The sequence below is a fragment of the Beta vulgaris genome, chromosome 2 (genome assembly GCF_026745355.1).
Source record: "Beta vulgaris subsp. vulgaris cultivar EL10 chromosome 2, EL10.2, whole genome shotgun sequence".
In the NCBI taxonomy this organism is placed as follows: Eukaryota; Viridiplantae; Streptophyta; class Magnoliopsida; order Caryophyllales; family Amaranthaceae; genus Beta; species Beta vulgaris.
Window position 1 is genome coordinate 2096244 of NC_079203.1, and position 19957 is coordinate 2116200.

Genomic DNA, 19957 nt, shown 5'->3' on the forward strand with positions numbered 1-19957 from the left:
AACATTTAAAAGATACAAATATAATAATGTGGACACTTAAAATATGATTAAAAGTTGGTTGAGATGGTAATTGTGTCATGCTATAATAGCAAGATGTCACGGTTTAAATCTTGTTGCAAGTTGATTTTATTTTTGTTATTTGACATGACTTATGTACACATTGGACAATTCTAGTGAAGTAATCGAGGTGCCACGTGGCGTGTATACATTGTCACGCATGCCTTTTAATATATTTGGGCTCACCACGATATTAACCCTATCCAACCTCCACCTTTGCAAACACAATAGGCTTGAACTTCAAACGAACCTATTAGAGGTGATCATGGGCCGGGTTGGGCCTAAAAAACTTACCAGTTGGTCGGGCTGGGCCAAAATTTTGTGCCCAAAGCCCGTTATTTCGGGACAAAATGAGCAGGCTTTTCGGGCTAAAATCGAGTAGATGCAAAAAAATAGACTAAAAAATCATTTTTGACTTGTCCAAAGCAAAAAAATTCGGACACACAATTGCCACATCTACTACTACTAGGATATAAATGTCTCAATTAGGGATAATATAAGAAAACAACCGATTTGAGTAATAAGTATATTATCAAAACAACCAACTGCATGTACAAGTCAGACATCCCATTCCTTGTACATATGGCTTCAGACTTCCTGTCTTTCTCACCCCCATACCCACCAATGCACTGAAAAAAATAGAAGAAACAACAGTATAAAAGGATGCATAAGCATATGCATGTTTATATCAACAACAATCTCCTTAATTTCCATATACAACAGTTTGTGTACGTGAGAGTTAAAAAACTATTAGTATGGCTTCAAAAGCTTTAGTTTTAGTGTGCATTTTAGCTGTTGTTTTTGTGATAGCTTATGCTGAGGAATCAGCCAGTGAAAAAACTACTACTGTTCACTCTAATGAAGCTGAGAAAAATGGTGAGCTTTACATTCTTCATATGCATATGTGATATGTACACACATAGATTTTATACTAATCAGTTGATTTAATTATATAAGTTAAAAGTTTTGAAATGTAACACACGTACATGTTGAATTATTTTATGCTAGGATCATAAGCACATTTTAGTTCGGACATATTAGTATTGGTATGATATTGGCCGTTTTGGGCCAAGCCTCGTAATAAATTGTTTTTAAGTAAACACTATTCCTGAATTTTACGAAACTTGGGGATGACACAATGACACTGCCAACCAGTTTCATACTAATCAGTTGATATAATTATAAACTAGTCTTATATGCACGTAATGCGTGCGAAAGTATATAAAATTCAAAAATCATTAAAAGAGACGGTCTAATTTTAATATAAAAGTAGACCTAATCACTAAATGAATTAAACTATTCACAAAAAGAAATTAACCTAGTTACTATTTGGCTAATTCTCTTGTTAATATTGAGCTTACCATTGCCTAATTTTAATTTAAAAGTAGGTGGTCTCTTACAAGACAAACTCTATAAAATTATTCATATATAACAAAGATAGAGATATAGTTATCTTAATTCCTTTTTTTAATTTAAGTAGGTAGTTGCCATAAATAATAGAGTTTTGAATTGATTTTGTAATATTTGTTGATAGTTGAGGGTATTTAGATAATTAAGGATGGACCAAAGCGTCAGGAGTTCACATATAGAATAAAGATTATAACATATTTTACATTTCCGTACTCTTCATTATTATTATTTTTGGTAGAGGCATATTAACCAAGCAGGTTAACCATTTTTCCTTTATAAGATTCACTATGTATTTATTGGTTCATGACTTCATTTCATATGCTCATAATTTGTCATGCAGTTGACAACAAGGTGAATGGCATAGAAGATGCCAAGTACGGTGGATACCCTGGTGGAGGGTACTCTGGCCGTGGCGGATATCCTGGTGGTGGATACCCCGGCCGTGGAGGATACCCTGGTGGTGGGTACCCCGGCCGTGGCGGATATCCTGGTGGCCATGGCAACAACTGCCGTTTTGGTTGTTGTGGTCGTAAAGACTACTATGGTAACTGCCAAAGGTGCTGCCCTCATGCTGTCTAGGACGTACGTTCGTTTTTAAGTTGAAGCCCAACAACTACAACTTAAGCATGCACGTATTGATGGATATTATACTGCCTATGAAGTTTTTGTGTCAAATAAAGAGCTTGAGCTTGCTACATAGATTAGTTATTTTATGTAGACTAGGCTTATTGAGCTATTGTTCAAATCAGTAATTGTGTGTTTGTCTATTATATATGTCTAAGAGAGGTTGTTCATAATGTCAACCCAAAACTATATTCTATCAAAGATGTGATTTTAATTTTGCTTAAAGCTCATGGCTAACTTTCAATATTTTCACAATAAAATTGACGATCATGTGCGAGTGTTTTTATTATACACCCGGGTGTACTATGTTCATGGTACACCCAAGGCTATTTTTTGTCCATTTGCTCATTTGAGCCCTACCTATTATGTGATTATGCTCATTTGGAGATTTCAAATGAGCAACGAGCAAAAAAATAGCCTTGAGTACCATCATGTGCCTGTTCTGCTAATGGTTATAATTGGTTCGTAAGCATTTTAGCAGACTTCGTGAGAAAAGAGAGGGAAGTAACGAGTTTCACTTTTAGTTAGAAACATATGACCGGGATCAGATAAGGAGCCTAGTTAACATGTGCCCCACCAAAATAACAACCTTCTTTCAAGACAAATTAAATGCATGTTACTATAGTACTTCAACAAAACAAATTCTAAGTTATATATTTTTTTATTTTTTTATTAGGAAATTAAGTCAGCCCAAGGACTAACTCTTACAAGGCTACTAGTCTGTAGGAAACACCAACATATTGGCTGGTAAGGATCAAACCCCTAAATGAATAGCTTGCTACAATATTTGAAAAGAATCATTTTTAGAATTTCTAATCCCAACCAATGTGGAGCATACATGTCAAATTGTCAATCACCGCGTCACCGCCCAATCATATACAGACACTTGGATGTATAGCAGAGGCTTTTTTTTTTTTTTTACATCAAACATAAATCTTTTGGGTATAGGTCATCAATACTTTATTGCTGCAAATTAATTAACAGAACAGGAAGAGCACAAAGTTCAGAAAATCATATGCTGTGTATTTAAACAAATACCTATTTTTATCAAAATTTAAACTTGTATTAATACATGAAGCATAAGTAGTTGTTTTTGTGACCTCTTACATGCAACTATACAACAAACTTCCTGATCCCAGGAACAAAAGACAGGGTTTTAAGAATAAAAAAGTTTAGTGTAAGCCCCTGTGATGCAACTCATACTTACTGTAAGAAAGTGAATGTAAATGTTTCATTTCTGTTATATATATATACAGTCAATAAGCTCTACAGTAGACTATGATTCATATGCCTTACTAGTGTTTCACCAGCAAGGCTTCCATCCTTCTCTTTCTCGCAGCGTGTTTTAGTTTCTCCAACGCGACTAGTCCAACTTGTCTGACTCGCTCTCTTGACAAACCAATCCTGAACAAGCAGAAAATTGGCATGTTAATTACCAAATAGATCAAGATAACTATAGCATTCAAAACAAGAGGAGATAAAGAAAATGAAATTGGATCGACCTAAGATTCTACTCCGTTTGTAGCTAAATTATCGGGCACATTTCTATGGTGCTCAAATAATAGGCCACTTTCTAGCCTTAGTAAGTGAGAAATTCTATTTTAACTTTTACCCACATTCTTAAAGCAATATAAAAGCACACAAAAAGAGCTATGATTATGGTATATACTCAATTGTGGGGATGTAAAAGACACATAAAGAACGATGATTATGGTATATGCTCAATCCATTAAGATCGATCGACCCCTAACAAAATGTGCTGTTATAGGTAGTAGAAGAGGTAGTTTGGCACAATCAGATCTACGTTATGCATTGGAACATACATTGTGTAAATAAATTATGTACTTAGTTTCCATTATTCTCGGCAGTTCAAAAATAATTCCATGCACAAGGAACTGGTGAAACAGTGCAAAAGATCAATATGGTTAAAGAGGAGAGTCACATTTCTAGAAGTTGCAAGAAATCGATGTTTAGACCACCTCACCTTTTGCTAATTTCTTCCCAAGTCAGAGATTCATCCTCCAGACCATAATAGAGACGTATTATTTCTTTCTCTCTTTCCCTGAGTGCAGTGTCTATAAGATTGCTTACTTCGTGCTGCAAAAACAATAGTAAATGAGAAAAAATGGAAGAATTTTCGTGAATCACAATACCCTGGAGGTATAATTTCCTAACACCCCCAAGTGTACTATGTTAGTTTCATGAAGCTTCTGAGGAGAATATATGCATTACAATATTGAAAAATGATTTTACCCACACATTTTCTATCTTTACAAACAAAACAAAGGAAAATGGGAAAATCACTTTTCCTAGAAAACATTTCCCACCCACCAAATACGTCTTTCACAACCATGAAGCACATTGTCAACTAAATTACCTTGAGTGCCCATTCATCTACACCATGCCACGGGTTATTTTCTAGGCGATTGTCCGCAATGTACTGAAAATCAAGGAAAGGTAATGAGATCAGATAGTCATGAAAGTCAAAACAACTTCGCTAATCAAAAAGCATGACTACAGCTACAGAGGGTTTGGATGGTGAAGCATTGCTTATGTCATTTCTCTTTCGTCAATGTACTTACACTATGAAATGTCTCTCCTGGTAAACCATTCAAAGAGGGGAATACTTCCCTGTCCAGTGATAAGACAGATCTGACGGCCTGCGCAATTATAAGTAACATTTAGAACAAAGCCATAAGAGAAATACTACCATTTGTAGTAGTGGTATTAAACTATATATATCCTTATATTTTTGTTACTACCGTTAACTTACCTCTGTTGCATTTTTAATTTTCTTATGCGACATATTCAAAGATTCAGCTATCCTCTGCGGGAAAAAAAATCAGCAATTCAGCACAATACACCATAGAAGAAAATAGGCTCAATGAGTAAATAAAAATGAAGACGTGTTTCAAATTGCATTCTTCCAAAGGAAGTGTTGAAGGATCAAGAACTGAAGCATACTGAAATTACAGAAGTTTTGAAGCATTCTTCATCATCAAAAGGAAATAAAACTTACATCAATCGATGGAGTTATCCCTTTCTCTTCAAGTTTATTTTTCGCGCTGCGAATTAAACTTAATCTTTCATGGAGATGAGTAGGTAACCTCAGAGTTCTTGAATTTTCTACTAGTGCTTTAGAAACACCCTGCAGAAGAAGTCAAAGTACAGAAATTAAAACAAGACGGAAAGATAAACACTAAGTTGCACGAATTCAGGTACGTGACAAGTGCGAGAAACAGGTTCAGGATACATCACTTAAAAATACAAAAGATGTGGGTACTGTAAAGTAAATATTGATATTATAAATCATATTATTACTGTGTTTCAAGTAAAACATATACTGTATTAATTAACACGAGCATTTCACTTACTTGACGTATCCACCAATAAACATATGTTGAAATTTTGAACCCTTTGGATGAGTCAAACTTCTCAATTCCCCGGAGAAGTCCAATCAGTCCACCCTACATGAGAAGTTGATATGTTTCACATGATGATGTACTAAATGAAGCATAGAATAAACAAACACGGACATAAGTTTATGAACAAAAAAGTCACCTGAACAAGATCGGTCATATCAGCACCCATGTTCTCATACCTTTGAGCAATGGACATGACCAACCGAACATTGCTCATAGCCAACTTCTCTCTGGCCAGAGAACATTCAATTAATTTGGATCTCACTTCAGCACGGTTCATCCTCAAGGAGTTTGCAAGTTGCTCGTCAGAAGGTTCACACCCTAGTTTCTCCTTCAGTCTGATAAAGCACAGTCAAAAGATCGATATCCATAAGAATTCTTGAACTTAGTGGGAAAGCCATAGCATGGATGACTGACACAAATTATATCTGCAACAACAATAACCCCTAACCAATACTATACACAGTTTCTGGAACACCCAAAAAAACATTTTATAAAAAAGAAGAAGATTTTATATACAATTTTGCCCCACCCTGATGGAGATCATCCCACTTATTTTTGGAATAAAGAAGAAGACCACTGGAAGTGCCAAGATATTTTTCACTCTCTGTAGTCAGACTTATGGTCTCTTCACTTGAAGTTATCTAAACTTACTGGAACTTATTGATACAAATTATTGGAACTTATCTAAAGTTATTGAAACCTATCTGAACTAATCTAAACTTGTTTCTAAACTAAATGTTTTTAGGGTGTAGAGAACGCAATCTAAATCTGAGTTGGAACAAAGAAAGAGCACTTGATCATTGCAAGATATCCAGCATTGTTAGGAGAAAGATGGACCACAAGAAACGATACAGCTGAAATAAAGGAAAGCTAGCTACCTTGACTTTTGATCCTCCAAGGAAAGACCGGCTTTTATCTTTTGAGATAAATTCACAACTTGAGCATGAGTCAGCAATTCATCACTTGTCAAACCCCTCACATAGCCTATTGAACGATTCTGGAGTAGCTCAGGACTTACAGTAGCCATTGGAGGTTTCCCTCTCTCACTTTCCTTTGTAAAAATCTTTTTCCCCTGACTTCTCTTCTTAGCGTTAATCCTTCGTACTCGAGCAGGAATTCCTGAGGCCGTGACGTGTGATCCCTTAGAAGTATACTCCCTTGGCATATCAGTCATGCTATTGCGCTCAAAGGATAGCTCTAACTGCTTCTCAAGCATGGATTTCTGCAGCAAAAGGAGAGCTTCCAATGGAGTTTCAGGACTTGAATTTTCCTCTTCTAAAGGAGAAGATCCTGGATTCCATGTTTCAGAAGTTGGAGGAATGAAAGTACCATCTATACATTCTTTAAGAGCTTTGACTGATGATCCTCTCTGATTAAAATTAGCTGTTCTCTTGGCAACAATTACAGTTTTTGTGGGAGTAATCTGATGCTGTTCACCGGTATAGGAAAGCTTTTCTGTGAGATCAGAGTAACAAAAGGAGGAGCTTAAAAGCCTTTGGCCAGCACTAAGCCCAACGACAGCAGCCGTGGCCATTGTAAGCCTGAACATGCAACACCATCAGAGCATTGGACTCCAAAGCTCAAATGAATCACCTTGTCCCAAGGGAATTCTTCTACAATCTGCCCGAGATCTCTATGTTAGCCTTCTCGTCATATTTTTAATTTTCCATATTTTCACTTAGGGAGGGGAATCGAGTGTGCAATAGAAAATAAAAGTACAACAGGCAAGACAAGTCACTACCAATATACTTCCTCTGTTCAGAGATAAGTGCAACACTTACTTTTGATGGTCTTCGATGTGCTGATTCGAAGATATGAAAAATTGATATTGTAAAAGCAGATATTGTAATAAATCCAACAAGATCTCACATGGTAAGGTTTTGATTAATACATTAGTATAACAATATGGTCAAATTTTGTGAACTCAAAAATGCAAATGTTGCACTTACATATGAAAGGAGGAAGTAGAAAACTGGCTTATTAGGCAATAAATAAAACTATCCTACCGGAACACATATCGCACTCAAAGATGTAGCTCGTGTGTATTCCTATGGGCATAGGTCATTGCCTTGCAGAAGTGAATATTTACAACTCCATAACACTTGAAAGTTAGTATTTGTCTATTAAAGTTACCTTCATCTCATAATGCCGTAAAATCAATTAGTCTTATATCAGGACAAAAAGACTGGCACAATAACCACAATTTCATTATTTTTTGCTATATATCTCACTTTCAATGATCATATGATTTATTAATTGTCAATACTCAACATATATCCGAGTCTAATTTTACACCCTCTCACATTTTCCTCCGTCTTTGCACACGAGTACATGGATTGGCAAGTGTGAGAATCTCAGAGAGTGTAAAATTACACCCGCGTCCCATGTAGGATGATGGAAGTTGTATTATCAATTGAGGCAACTCAACCATGATCTTAATCTAGAAAATTCTCAGTCATTTTCGGGTTTTTTTTTGTTTTCTGGGTTGATAATCTTCCAATTTCCAACAATTACTCGAAAGCTTTTAGGATCCAACACAAACACTACCTATCCTCTTTTTATGAAGACAAAAATTTGGCGGATTAAACAAGGAACATAACAACTTCAAACTCCATTCTTAAGAAGTTACAAGATTCTACTTCATCAAAATTCAAACAAATACTTATGAACTACACATTGTAGCACAAAAATCAAGCTTCAGAATCCATATATCATAATTAAAAGCTTAAATCTTTTCCATGAAGCAAAATTAAATCAATGCAACAGTATATATTTCATGGGTGATTTACCAAAAAAACAACCAATCAATTAATTGAGAAAGATTGCAAATAATAGCAACAAAATCAGAGAAACAGCAAAATTCTCACAAAATAAATGATCATTTATTGCTTGATCACAAAAACTTTACATATTAATTGGAGAGCAAAAAGAAGGAAACTTTACCTGAATTTGAGTGTAAAGCTTAAGAAATTCACACTATTTTCACAGTTGAGAGAAAGAGAAAGTGAGAGAGAAAATCTGTTATGGGTGTGTTAACAGTATTGTGAGTGCAATAAGATTGAGATTATTTGTGTGTGTTTTTGTTTTATTTCTTGTTCTTGTGGCTGTGGTTGTCCACGTTTCCATGACTATATGGGGTCTCAAAAGGTTTATAGCTCAACCAACATACCTTCTTTTTTTTCTAATTTTAATTGTTTAGGATTAAATTAATTATGGGTGATTAATTGAAAATTTTGTAAAAAAAAAAAAACTTTTAAATGTTCAATTTTGTGTGCAAAAACCTTTTAAAAAAAATTTTTTGCGAAAAAAAACCATAAACTTAAATTTTATTGCAAGATGAAACATATTCTCAGTTTTCGGTGTGGTTTTTGTGATGCATAGAAGTGTTGCTGCACTTAATTAAAGAAAAATAGAAGGGTATTGCCGGAATTGAGAAAAAACACACCGGAAAATGGGAATAAGTTTCTTCTTGCAAGAAAAATTACGTTTGTTGTTTCTTTTTGCAAAGAATATTTTATAAGGTTTTTTTCGCAAAATTGAACTTTTAAAATGTTTTTTTTCTGACAAGTTTTCCTAATTTTTATGAATGACTACCTTAGTAGTCATTATTATTAATGTTGTTTTATTAAAGTTACTTTCTTTGGGGAGGGATCAAGAATTTATGTGAACTTTATTTCTAAAAAGTAGGTTTTTAGGTAATGGTGTTGGCGAATCATAATAATAAACGTTTTTGTTATATGCAGGATTCAAAGATAAATATAAGTATTTTATACATATCGTATGATGGTAATTCATTAATATAGGAGCTTTTGAGAAAAACACATGTCGATTGGTGTTATTAATGTTTCGTTATTGCTTGATATTTCCACTTTTAATTTATTTTATGCAATACAAGGCTGCATATATCATTTTTTTATTCAGGATAACGAATAAAAGAATTATTTCGAGATAAAAAAAATTAATGTTTTTTCATGAAATAATTAAATTGATTATTATGTTGAACACTTAATGTAAGAACAAGTGGGAGTAATGTCATTATAAGTCTTACTATTTAAATAGAATCCTTTTGATATAAATGTTGAATCATGATTATGTTTTCAGCTTCTTCTTTTTGTAACATGTCTTAAGATCAAATAACAGTGTTTCGTATCCAAATAATAATTTTGCATAATGAGTGATCTCGTATAATCATGATTTATATATAGGTGTTAAGTGTTAACCACATTATCAATACTTTACTTGTATAGTTGTATATATGTATTAGTAACTATTTAGGGTAAAATTAAGAATTATGTGGATAGATAAACTTATCATTATTTGAATGGATAATTAGTAAATTGAAGTTATAGCAAAAGTACACCTTAGAATTTAGATTATATTTGAGAAGTACAAAATCCACATATATACGAGTGGCAAAATCTTATTGGTTAAAGAAGATATGAGGTCCTATTTTGGGTGGTGCATAGCTCGCCAATTTGCACCTCATGTCATCACCTCCTTTCTCTCTCTCTCTTCTCATCTGCTTCGTCACTAATTTGTGACGACAACGAAACAAAAAACAAAAGGCATAACAAAAATCAAAATGTATTTTGCTCTTTATTCTTTTCTAGGATAAAATTCATTCCTCGTCTTGATGTCTGGATTGGGGTGCCAAAAAAAAAAAACTTAATTGTTTCGAGTCTACAATAATTTATATCTTTTTTTAATTTATTTTTAGTTGATTTGTTTCCTCTGGGCATACTTGTCAATGTATTATTTTGAATTTTTATATCTTTAATTATAATTGAGCAAAAATTACAAAAAGTTGATATTTGAAAAATATATAGTAAGACGAATCTATTAAGATTTGATTTCACATGATTATATTTTTTCCTTAAGTAGAAATCACAAAGGATAATCAAAGTCACATATGTGAATAGTGTTAAAAGCCAAAATGGGTCATCTAAAAAAACGGATGAGGTGTATATAGAGAATCATATGAGATAGTCAATGTTCATTTGATATAGTCAATGTTTTTTCATATATGTATGATATAATCACCTTGTAAATAGTCATTTATTGTATGATATAGTCAATTTTCTAATATAGTCAGTTTTCAAAAAGATATAGTCGGATTCTTTTTTTCTAATATAGTCAGTTTTTGTGCAATAAAGTAAGTTTAGATGCATAATAAATTATTATTAATCTAATCCACCCACGATGTTTTGCATTATATGAGTGATTAAGGATCGGGTTTGGCCAGACCGGACTTATAATTTAAATTGATGGTCCGTTTCAGGCCAATATGTCGGCCCAAACCCATCTTGGGTAAATTTTGTGATGTTCGAAAAATTGTCAGTTATCTTTAAAAACTAAAATTAATTAAGAATTGAATTTGTTTATGTACCAATACTCAAACCAAGTAAAATCTACATAACTATTATAAAGGATATTTGTACATAATCAATCAATAAACTAGATTTGAGTGAACAGGAGAATTAACTAATTGTAGAAACTTGTGCAAGATATTCAAGAAGGTGAAGGATTAAACATGTTGGAAGAGAGCACAACTTTGCAGATAATATTGGCCTATGGCTAGTTTTAACGGTTTTTTCACCAAGTACCCCCGAGTTTTCAAAAAATTCACCTGGTACCTTCCAAGTTTTCAAAATTCACAGGGTACCCCTAAGTTTCAAACTAATACACGGGGTACCCTTAAATGCCCTTAATGACTAACGCGTTAACCGCCGTTAGTCATTAACCCTAATTTTCTGCTTTAACCCTAATTAATCCCCTAATCTTAACCCTAATCCTAACCCCTACCCCTAACCCTAACATTAAACCCTAACACTAACACTAACCCTAACCCACCACCCCTGCCCCCTTCCCCACCCTCGCGCCGCCCTCCTCCCCTACCCTTGCGCCCTCGCGGCGCCCTCCTACCCCACCCCCCGCAGCCCCTCCCCCACCCTCGCGCCGCCCTCCTCCCCCTCTCAGTTCATTTCAGCAGTCCCCCCACCCCTCCCTCCCCGTCGCGCACCCCCGACCTTCCCCCACCCCCGGCCAACCACAGCACCACCCCCTTTCATTTTCGCACCCCATCGCCTGCGCCCCCCGCGCCGCCCGCAACCCCTTTTTCTTCCCTCTGTTTTTTTCGCTGTGGGGGGACTTTTTGTTTCGCGGAAATTGGAGGAGAGTGGTGCAACGACGGTGGGGGAGGGTGCAAAAATGGAAGCGAGGTGGTGTTGTGGTGGCGCGGGGTTGGGGTGTGCTGGGGGGTGCGGGTGTGGGGGAGGGGTGAGATTTTAGGGGCTGCGAAAATTGCATGGAGTGGGGGAGGAGGGTGGGGGCTGCGTGGGTGGGGGTTGCGAGGGTGGGGTGGGGGGCTGCTGGGTGAGGGAGGGGGGCTGGGGCGGTGGGGTGGGGGTAGGACAGGGGGTAGGGGTGGTGGGAGGGTGGGGGAAGGGTGGTTAGGTTTAGGGTTTAGGGTTTAGGATTAGGGTAGGGGTTAGGTTTAGAGGTTAATTAGAGTTGAAAACAGAAAATTAGGGTTAATGACTAACTGCGGTTAACGCCGTTAGTCATTAAGGGCATTTAAGGGTACCCCGTGTATTAGTTTGAAACTTAGGGGTACCCTGTGAATTTTGAAAACTTGGAGGGTACCAGGTGAATTTTTTGAAAACTCGGGGGTCTTTGGTGAAAAAACCGTAGTTTTAATGTACCTAAGGAGAAGGGGATCTCCGATCCCCCTAATTTTTGTTTCTAGCAATTTATTTTGGAGTATCTAAAACTAAATTCCTATGGTACTTTGTTTACCAAAAAAATATGTAAGAATTAATTTTAGATGGAGGAGAAATTTATTAAGCACAACATGAAAAATTATTTAGGTTCTCTAATTGATGTTACTTTTGACTTTTCACGGTTTTCAATATATTTTTTCCACTCTTCTCTCTCCATTCCTCCACTCCTAAGTACCCTTCTTCAATCTTGGTGGCTTTGGAGCCTCCATCAAAACTCAACTTCAATGGTTCTGTTCGTAATTCTTCAGCAGCAGCAGGTTTTATCATCAGAGATTTTGACGCCAACCTAGTCAAAACCGCAGCCTTAAACCTTGGTAAATCTTCAGTCTCGGTGGCAGAAGCTACGACCCTTCAGCTTGGAGTTTGGCTAGCTATTCGAAATGCTATTACTCATCTTCACATTGAAGGAGATAACTTCATGGTTATCAACTCCTTCAAAGGCATCTGGTCCCCCCTTGGCAGATCATTCACATCATTCAGGATAACCAGACTTCTTTCCGCTCCTTTTTTTCTTGGACTATTAGACATGTCTACGGGAAAGCAATGAAAGCAGCAGATTGAATTGCCAATGTTGGCCACCTCATAGATTCTAGTTTTTTATTGAAAATTGTACTCATTTAGCTCTTCATTCATTCCTTGTTGGTTGGAGCTCCCCTCGTGCGGAGGGTCTCCTGACCTTCTTTTTCCCTACCTTTATTAAAAAAAAGTTATACAGTCATAGTTTGGTTTACAAATTTAGACCGTAAATGACCCTCTTTGAGAATATTTAATGTGTTTACGTCAATCTTGTGCATATTAGGCTAAAATATATAATCAATTTGACCAAAACACGCACATTTAGATCAAAACTTATTTTATCAATCATAAATTTTCAAGTTCAAGAAGTATAACATTACAATTTACAAGATATTATCAATTATATTTTAATGTGCGTGTTTTGGTCAAATTGTATACAGTTAATCTGTTTTATTCAGATTATCTTATCTTATCTTAACCTAACTTATTTTTATCTTGTTTTTTCAAAAGTAAGTTGAACGAAATGATCTTTTTGACAACTCCAACATCAACTAGACTCTAGTTTTTAATATTGTACTAGAATGAAATTACCACACTGTCGTGGATCTTGCGTTATGTTGTTTGTAATATTAGTTACATAAAACATAATTCAATTTGAAAGACATGAAGACATGTTAAGTCTGTGTACTAACTAGTACTACAACTCCGAAAACTAACATACGGGGGTTCTACACTCTCTCTCTAAAAGATTTCCTCTGCCTCCAAACCCTAAAAACACTCAGCGGCAAAACTACCACCCCAGCAGGCTCGACTGCAGCGTGAGCCACCTCGGGCTCCTCACGCCGGCAGTCAAGCCCTCCCTATTTCCCTTTTTGTTTTTGTGGTCCAAGTATTCTCCCTCGTTGGTGTTGATGATGTTTTCCCCCACCCCCACAGTCATGTAGATCCCCCACCGTCGTAGTTACGTCGGCCACGTCCCCTTTTCCGATGTTTATCGGTTTCCATCTTCCTCCCCTGTAGCGCATCGGTGTCCCCTCCCCCATCCCTATGGTGTCTTCCTTACAGTTTCTCGGGTTTCCCCGCCCCTTTTTCCCCCTTGTTTTGTGTCGGGCTTCCCCTTCTCCCTTTCCACCGGTTTTGTCGGGCACCCCTTTTCCCTCCCCCTCCCCTGTTTGTGTCGGGCACCCCGATCCCCTCCCCCGGCCCTCCCCTCGTCTTTGGGATTCTCCTCCCCCTGGTTGTTGGTTTTTCCCCTAGGTAGGGTAAATGTCAGTTTGTTAATCGATTTCTTAATATGTGTGGTTCGTCTTAACATGGTAGGAATAAGTTGTTTTTGTGTTCTTTACACTCTTGTTTGTGACTTCTATCAATTGGTTAAGGCGTGGGGAATTATAACAGTAGAATATGTGGTGTTTTTGGACTCTGTGATGAGAGATAAGGTGAATCAAGAGGATTGTGCGTGTGGACGAGGCGATGAACGTTTTTCACGATCGATTAGGACTTTTATTTTCCGATTTCACAAACCCGTAGGTGTGTTCGAGAGCTCACTTTATTTACCTCTCTTTTTAGCTTGGCATTGACCTCTATGGTCCTTGCCTTTTGTTTTTTTGAGGGGATTATGGTTCTTGCCTTGACAAATTCAAATATGAAGACGACAACCTAATTGTATCTGGTGGTTTTCAGCACGCCCACTCCAATGCGTTTCTCCTATCTCAGGGAGAAACATGAAATACTCTAGAGAGAAAGTACTGAGTCACAAAGGAGCGTGATTGTTCATCATATCACGAGCCCAGAATCCCAAGCTATAGGAAATTGTTGGGACTGCTCATGCGATGAGGTGCAACGTACGTCGTTGGTTGTACGTTGTCCAAGTCGTGACTGACACTCGCAACTCTTCCTACTGTCATCAGCCATTAACATTTTGACTCCATCATCACAAGCATTGACCAGCATACCCTCCTTATCGGTTTTGCTTATTTTTGTTTTCTATGAACTGTAAAAGCTCATAAAGTTCCTTTAAAATTATTTATTTGATTTAGATTTAATTATATTAGCATTAAATTCTACTTTCTCTTTTAATTAATTTACGATTTCTCATTATAAAAAAAACTACTAACTACAACGAATTAAGACATGTTGAATTCCAAAACATAGTATGAAGTTTTTTTTTTGTAGTAGTAGTAGTGGTCTTCCAGTTAGTTATAACATGGTGATCTGGCATAACCATCTCAATTTTTTTAAACATATCCCGAATATTGTGCATGATATAAACTTATAATATAAGGTTGCATCTGTATCATCATCTTCCTCATTAATGCCAGAAAAAATCATTCTTTTACATTTTTTTCTGTACTTTTTTTTGTAGCTATCCATTTCCAATTCTTATAAAATCACATTAATAAAAAATAAAAGTGTATTTTTAAAATTTAGGGTGTAATCTACCCATTTAAAAAGCTTACAACTTTGAAATTTAGAATATAATCAAAGTTTTACAAAATTGTGCATGAAGTTTATCAAATTTCTGGGTTTTTTTCAAGGAGAAAAAGAAAAGCAGATTTATTTAAGGTTAAATATATAGAAAGAAGAAGAAAATGGGTGTAGATTATTACAATGAATTACAGGTAGATAGAAATGCAACAGATGATGATTTAAAAAAAGCATACAGAAAATTAGCAATGAAATGGCATCCAGATAAAAACCCAAATAACAAGAAAGAAGCAGAGGCTAAATTCAAGCAAATTTCTGAAGCATATGAGGTAAATTTTTTTATTTTTAATTATTTATTTCCCTTTGTTAATTAATTTCATTAATTAGTATAGTTTTTCTTGCTTTTTGATTGCAAAACTGGATTTTTTTTATATAATGAATTTATGTTCAATTGGGTAATTATGCAAACATAAAATTGAGGTATTTTAGTCCAGAAAATGAAAATTTTAATCATATGTTAATTATTTGTAATTTTGTGGAGTTCTTGTGATATAATGTTGGTTTATCAATGTTAGATATGGTGTAGATTCAGTAAAAAGAAGATTATCTAGCATTGTAGTAATTCTTTTTTATAAAAGAAGTAGAAAAGATGATCAACTTCTGAAATTTGGCAGTTAGTTGGTTGCACTGCAAAATTATACTTCCTCCGTTTCAATTTAGTTGTGACATATTTTATTTTAGAAAGTTTCAGAATTTAGTTGTGACACTTTCATTTTGGGTAATAATTTCTATCTATCTCCTATCACATGTGACCCTTTTATTTATTTTTCTCTATCTCTCTCATCTCCGAAAATTGTTTAGGAGTCTATGATTTTAAAAGTGTCACGACTAAATTAAAACGGAGGAAGTAGTAGAATATGTATAAATTTAGGAAATGGAAATTAGCAAGAAATAGGATAATGAAACAAACTCAGCAGTCATCACCTAAGAATGAAAGCTAACCATATTATATATTAAGGTGTGCTTGGTTCAGTTTTAGCATCTTTGATGATTATTTTTTTGTGTTAGATGTATTCAGGCAAAAATATCTAAGAAATAAAGAAGAATAATCAAGAATTTCATAAATAGATATCAAGCTATCGGCTAAATTAGTTGACAAAGTCTTATGAAAATTATACTCGTAAATTGAATCAATTCTTATCTAATTCACACGTTTGTGACTCTTCATACACCAAAAGACCAAATGGTACTCATAAATAATGAATTAGGTATATACTAAAAAATTTACACCTAGAAGCTTGAGGTTTCTTTATTGTTTGAACCATTTGATAATTTGGGACCCTTCTATTTTATTGGTGTAAGGACTAAGGCACCTGATTATGTAATGTGTACTAGACTTTGTCTAATTCAAATTCGATCCTAGTGAGCCCTACTAATTAACGTGGAAAAGCTCTTCCGACAAGTAATGTTGTCTGATCTAAGAACTCCTCGAACTCTAATCTATGTATTAAGCTAAATTAACACCTTTACGAGCTAATCTAATAACTATTTGTTACGGGTCACTTTAAACACTCTATTAGATAGCGCGACGAATATGACTAATAATTCTATTAAAAAACCTTCAGGTTCTAAGTGATGAAAACAAGAGACAATTCTATGACCAACATGGTGAAGAAGGTCTTAAGGATGCACCAGCAGGGTCAAGTGGCTCCCCCTATGGAACCAACAAAAATGGGTTCAATCCTCGAAGTGCAGAAGACATATTTGCTGAATTTTTTGGGACTAGTCCTTTTGAATTTGGGTCATCACCAAGTGGTGGAAGAGGCAAAAGATATTCATATAGTGAAGGTGGAAATGAGAGCACATATAGAACATATAATGAAGGTGGAACAGCTAGTACTACACCAAAGAAACCACCTCCTATTGAAAATAAGCTGCCTTGTACACTTCAAGAACTCTATACTGGATCGACACGAAAGATGAAGATCTCAAGGACCATCGTCGATGCTAATGGGTAATTCCCAATATATACTCCCTCCGTCTCTAATTAGTTGCGACATATAATGTTACATGGTTACTGTGTTCAATGTTCATTAGCTATGAGTTTTGACCAAGTTTTAAAATGATACATAATTATCATGGATCAAATCTGATTATGCAACCATATTTCATTGTGTATATTCATAATTACAGATGTAAATGGGTAATTCCTGATATATACTCCCTCCGTCTCTAATTAGTTGCGACATATAATGTTACATGGTTACTGTGTTCATTAGCTTTGAGTTTTGACCAAGTTTTAAAATGATACATAATTATCATGGATCAAATCTGATTATGCAACCATATTTCAATGTGTATATTCATAATTACAGATGTATCTAACCTTAGATTGCAAGCTTAACTAAGGATCTGAAAACATTTTGCTCTCTTATTATGAAGTACTACCATATTCCTCTTAATATCTAAAGTGATACTTGATTAAGCAACCATAACATTCTTTCATTTATAGATGTCAAGTACCAGAAACAGAGATACTAACAATAGAAGTAAAGCCTGGATGGAAAAAAGGAACGAAGATAACATTTCCGGACAAGGGAAATGAGCAACCAAACCAGCTTCCAGCAGACTTAGTATTTGTGATCGACGAGAGGCCACACGACGTGTACACGAGAGACAGTAACGACTTGATCATGACTCAGAATGTGACTTTGGCGGAGGCCATTGGAGGAGCCACGGTCAAGGTTACAACGCTAGATAGCCGGACCTTGTCCATACCTGTCAGAGATATGATCACACCAGACTATGAGCTTGTTATTACTAAGGAAGGGATGCCTATTGCAAAAGATCCCAAGAGTAAAGGTGATCTGAGAATCAAGTTCAAGATTAAGTTTCCTACTAATTTGACATCAGAACAGAAAAAGGCCTTAAAACGTGCTTTTAACACCTGATCTTTTGTATGATAAAACTCACTGTTGCTCAAAGTTTTAGGATGATAACTTGAGGATTTTGGCCTTGAGAATGCTTGATGAAGTTAATGCTTAGTTTGTGATTTGTTGATTTCTAGGTGTATATTGCTTAAACATCTTTACAAATCACACATTTTCTGTAATTTGAAAGCTGTGCTTCTCAAACTAATTGTCTCTTTTCCATCACTTAATGTATACTAAAACTTCAAGGTAAAGAAGGGAAAAGCTTTGTAGATTAGACTAGTTGAAAATAAGCTAAGAACCTTTATTTGATACCATTTCGTAGGTAGCACGTCGAGGTTCCAAGCCGAACCAACTAGCATAATCTTGATTCATAATCGGCTCATACGCTATCCTATATGAATTGGCATACGCTGAAATACAGATACGACTTATTCGGTAACACCATTAACCATTAGCAATTGATAGAGTATAAATCTATTCTTGGGGCCTCAACCATCAGCTTAAGCTTTTGGTTGAGTTGGTCCTCTGACATGGTATCAGAGCCAGCGTGACATAAAGGTCATAAGTTCAAATCTCATCCACCCCTCATTTCTAAGTGGAATATTTAGCGACAGGTATGAGAGAGCCTGTGCTGCATCCACACTTCAAGCCCAATGGGGTCTCGCGTGAGGGGGCGTGATAGAGTATAAATCTATTCTTGGAGCCTCAATCATCAGCGTAAACTTTTGGTTGAGTTGGTCCTCTGACAGCAATGACCCCTTTAGAATTTGTATCGGAATATTGGATCCTAATATATGCAATAGCAATAGTCACGTTATATCCTACTCATGTTTATCAGTTAAGAAAATATCTTGTATAATCCACTAATGTAATCAATTGCTCATTAACATCAGTAATATGATTTATATCTTTTTAATAACTCGTGGTACACTATCAATTAATAGTGTGACGCGTTGTATATAAGAATTTGTAAATAGTGATTTATCAATATAATATGTGGTTCGTCCCTTTTTTTTCTTTTTACTAGGAAATAATATTGGTTCATAGCAACATATTAGTCATCCTATATCCATAAAAGTTTCTACCAAAATCAACATGAGCAAAAGATGACTTCACAAGTGATATTCACTTACCTCAATTTCGCCACATATGAAAACATAAAAGTTCAGAAAATTTGCTTCATATGTTTTAAAACCTTGTTATCATAAGAATAATATAACCAGTTTACCATGACTCTATAATAGTCTTTGTCTATAATTCATTTTTTGTCTATAAAATGCCACAAAAGAGCATTAGAGCAATGTTATGAAATGGAATTAAATCAAAGGTCTCCCTCTCAAGTTTTCTTCAAATGCTTGCCTGTATGACTACTAGTCTTGTATGCACGCGATGCGTGCGAAAACAAACAAAAGGTTAATTGCATGATAATATATACGAAAAACTGTTCATAAAGTTCATTATATATATTTCTTTTTAGTTTTTTGAAAACCAATAAATCAAAGATGATGTAAATATTTTGTTAATCGATCATCGATGGTATAATGATAAAAAATGGTAAATTTGTATTTTATTATTTAAGGGTATAAAAAGATTACCATTTTTGATTTCCCCTCCTATTTCCTTATATAATAAAGATAATGACTTACGTACGTAAAAGTCACATGATATAAGCCATTATTCTGAAGTAGATGTAGTTATATTTTTCCCACTTATAGCTCTGAAAGATTTGGTAATTTGTTTGTGTTGTAATTCAACAAATCATATGAACTTATTAAGTTTGCAAGAG

General features: G+C 35.3%; 3 protein-coding genes across 3 annotated transcripts; 2 read left to right on the forward strand and 1 right to left on the reverse strand.

The window, feature by feature from the left end:
• The first annotated feature begins 725 nt into the window (after positions 1-725).
• Positions 726-2316, forward strand: LOC104887740 (glycine-rich cell wall structural protein). The gene is made up of 2 exons (XM_010672465.2): positions 726-933; positions 1808-2316. Exons 1-2 carry the CDS (start codon positions 813-815, stop codon positions 2044-2046), a joined length of 360 nt encoding a protein of 119 aa, XP_010670767.2. The 5' UTR covers positions 726-812; the 3' UTR covers positions 2047-2316.
• Positions 2317-3093: 777 nt separating this feature from the next.
• LOC104887739 (RNA polymerase sigma factor sigA) lies at positions 3094-8621 on the reverse strand. The gene is made up of 10 exons (XM_010672464.4): positions 8460-8621; positions 6395-7136; positions 5653-5851; positions 5466-5558; positions 5111-5239; positions 4865-4918; positions 4674-4751; positions 4469-4531; positions 4076-4188; positions 3094-3495 (listed from the first exon to the last, which is right to left on the reverse strand). Exons 2-10 carry the CDS (start codon positions 7063-7065, stop codon positions 3387-3389), a joined length of 1509 nt encoding a protein of 502 aa, XP_010670766.2. The 5' UTR covers positions 7066-7136; positions 8460-8621; the 3' UTR covers positions 3094-3386.
• A 6359-nt stretch (positions 8622-14980) lies between these two features.
• Positions 14981-18298, forward strand: LOC104887738 (uncharacterized). Its single transcript, XM_010672463.3, has 3 exons — positions 14981-15567; positions 16864-17252; positions 17751-18298. The coding sequence occupies exons 1-3, from the start codon at positions 15403-15405 to the stop codon at positions 18187-18189; spliced, it is 993 nt and encodes a 330-aa protein (XP_010670765.2). The 5' UTR covers positions 14981-15402; the 3' UTR covers positions 18190-18298.
• Positions 18299-19957: the final 1659 nt, after the last annotated feature.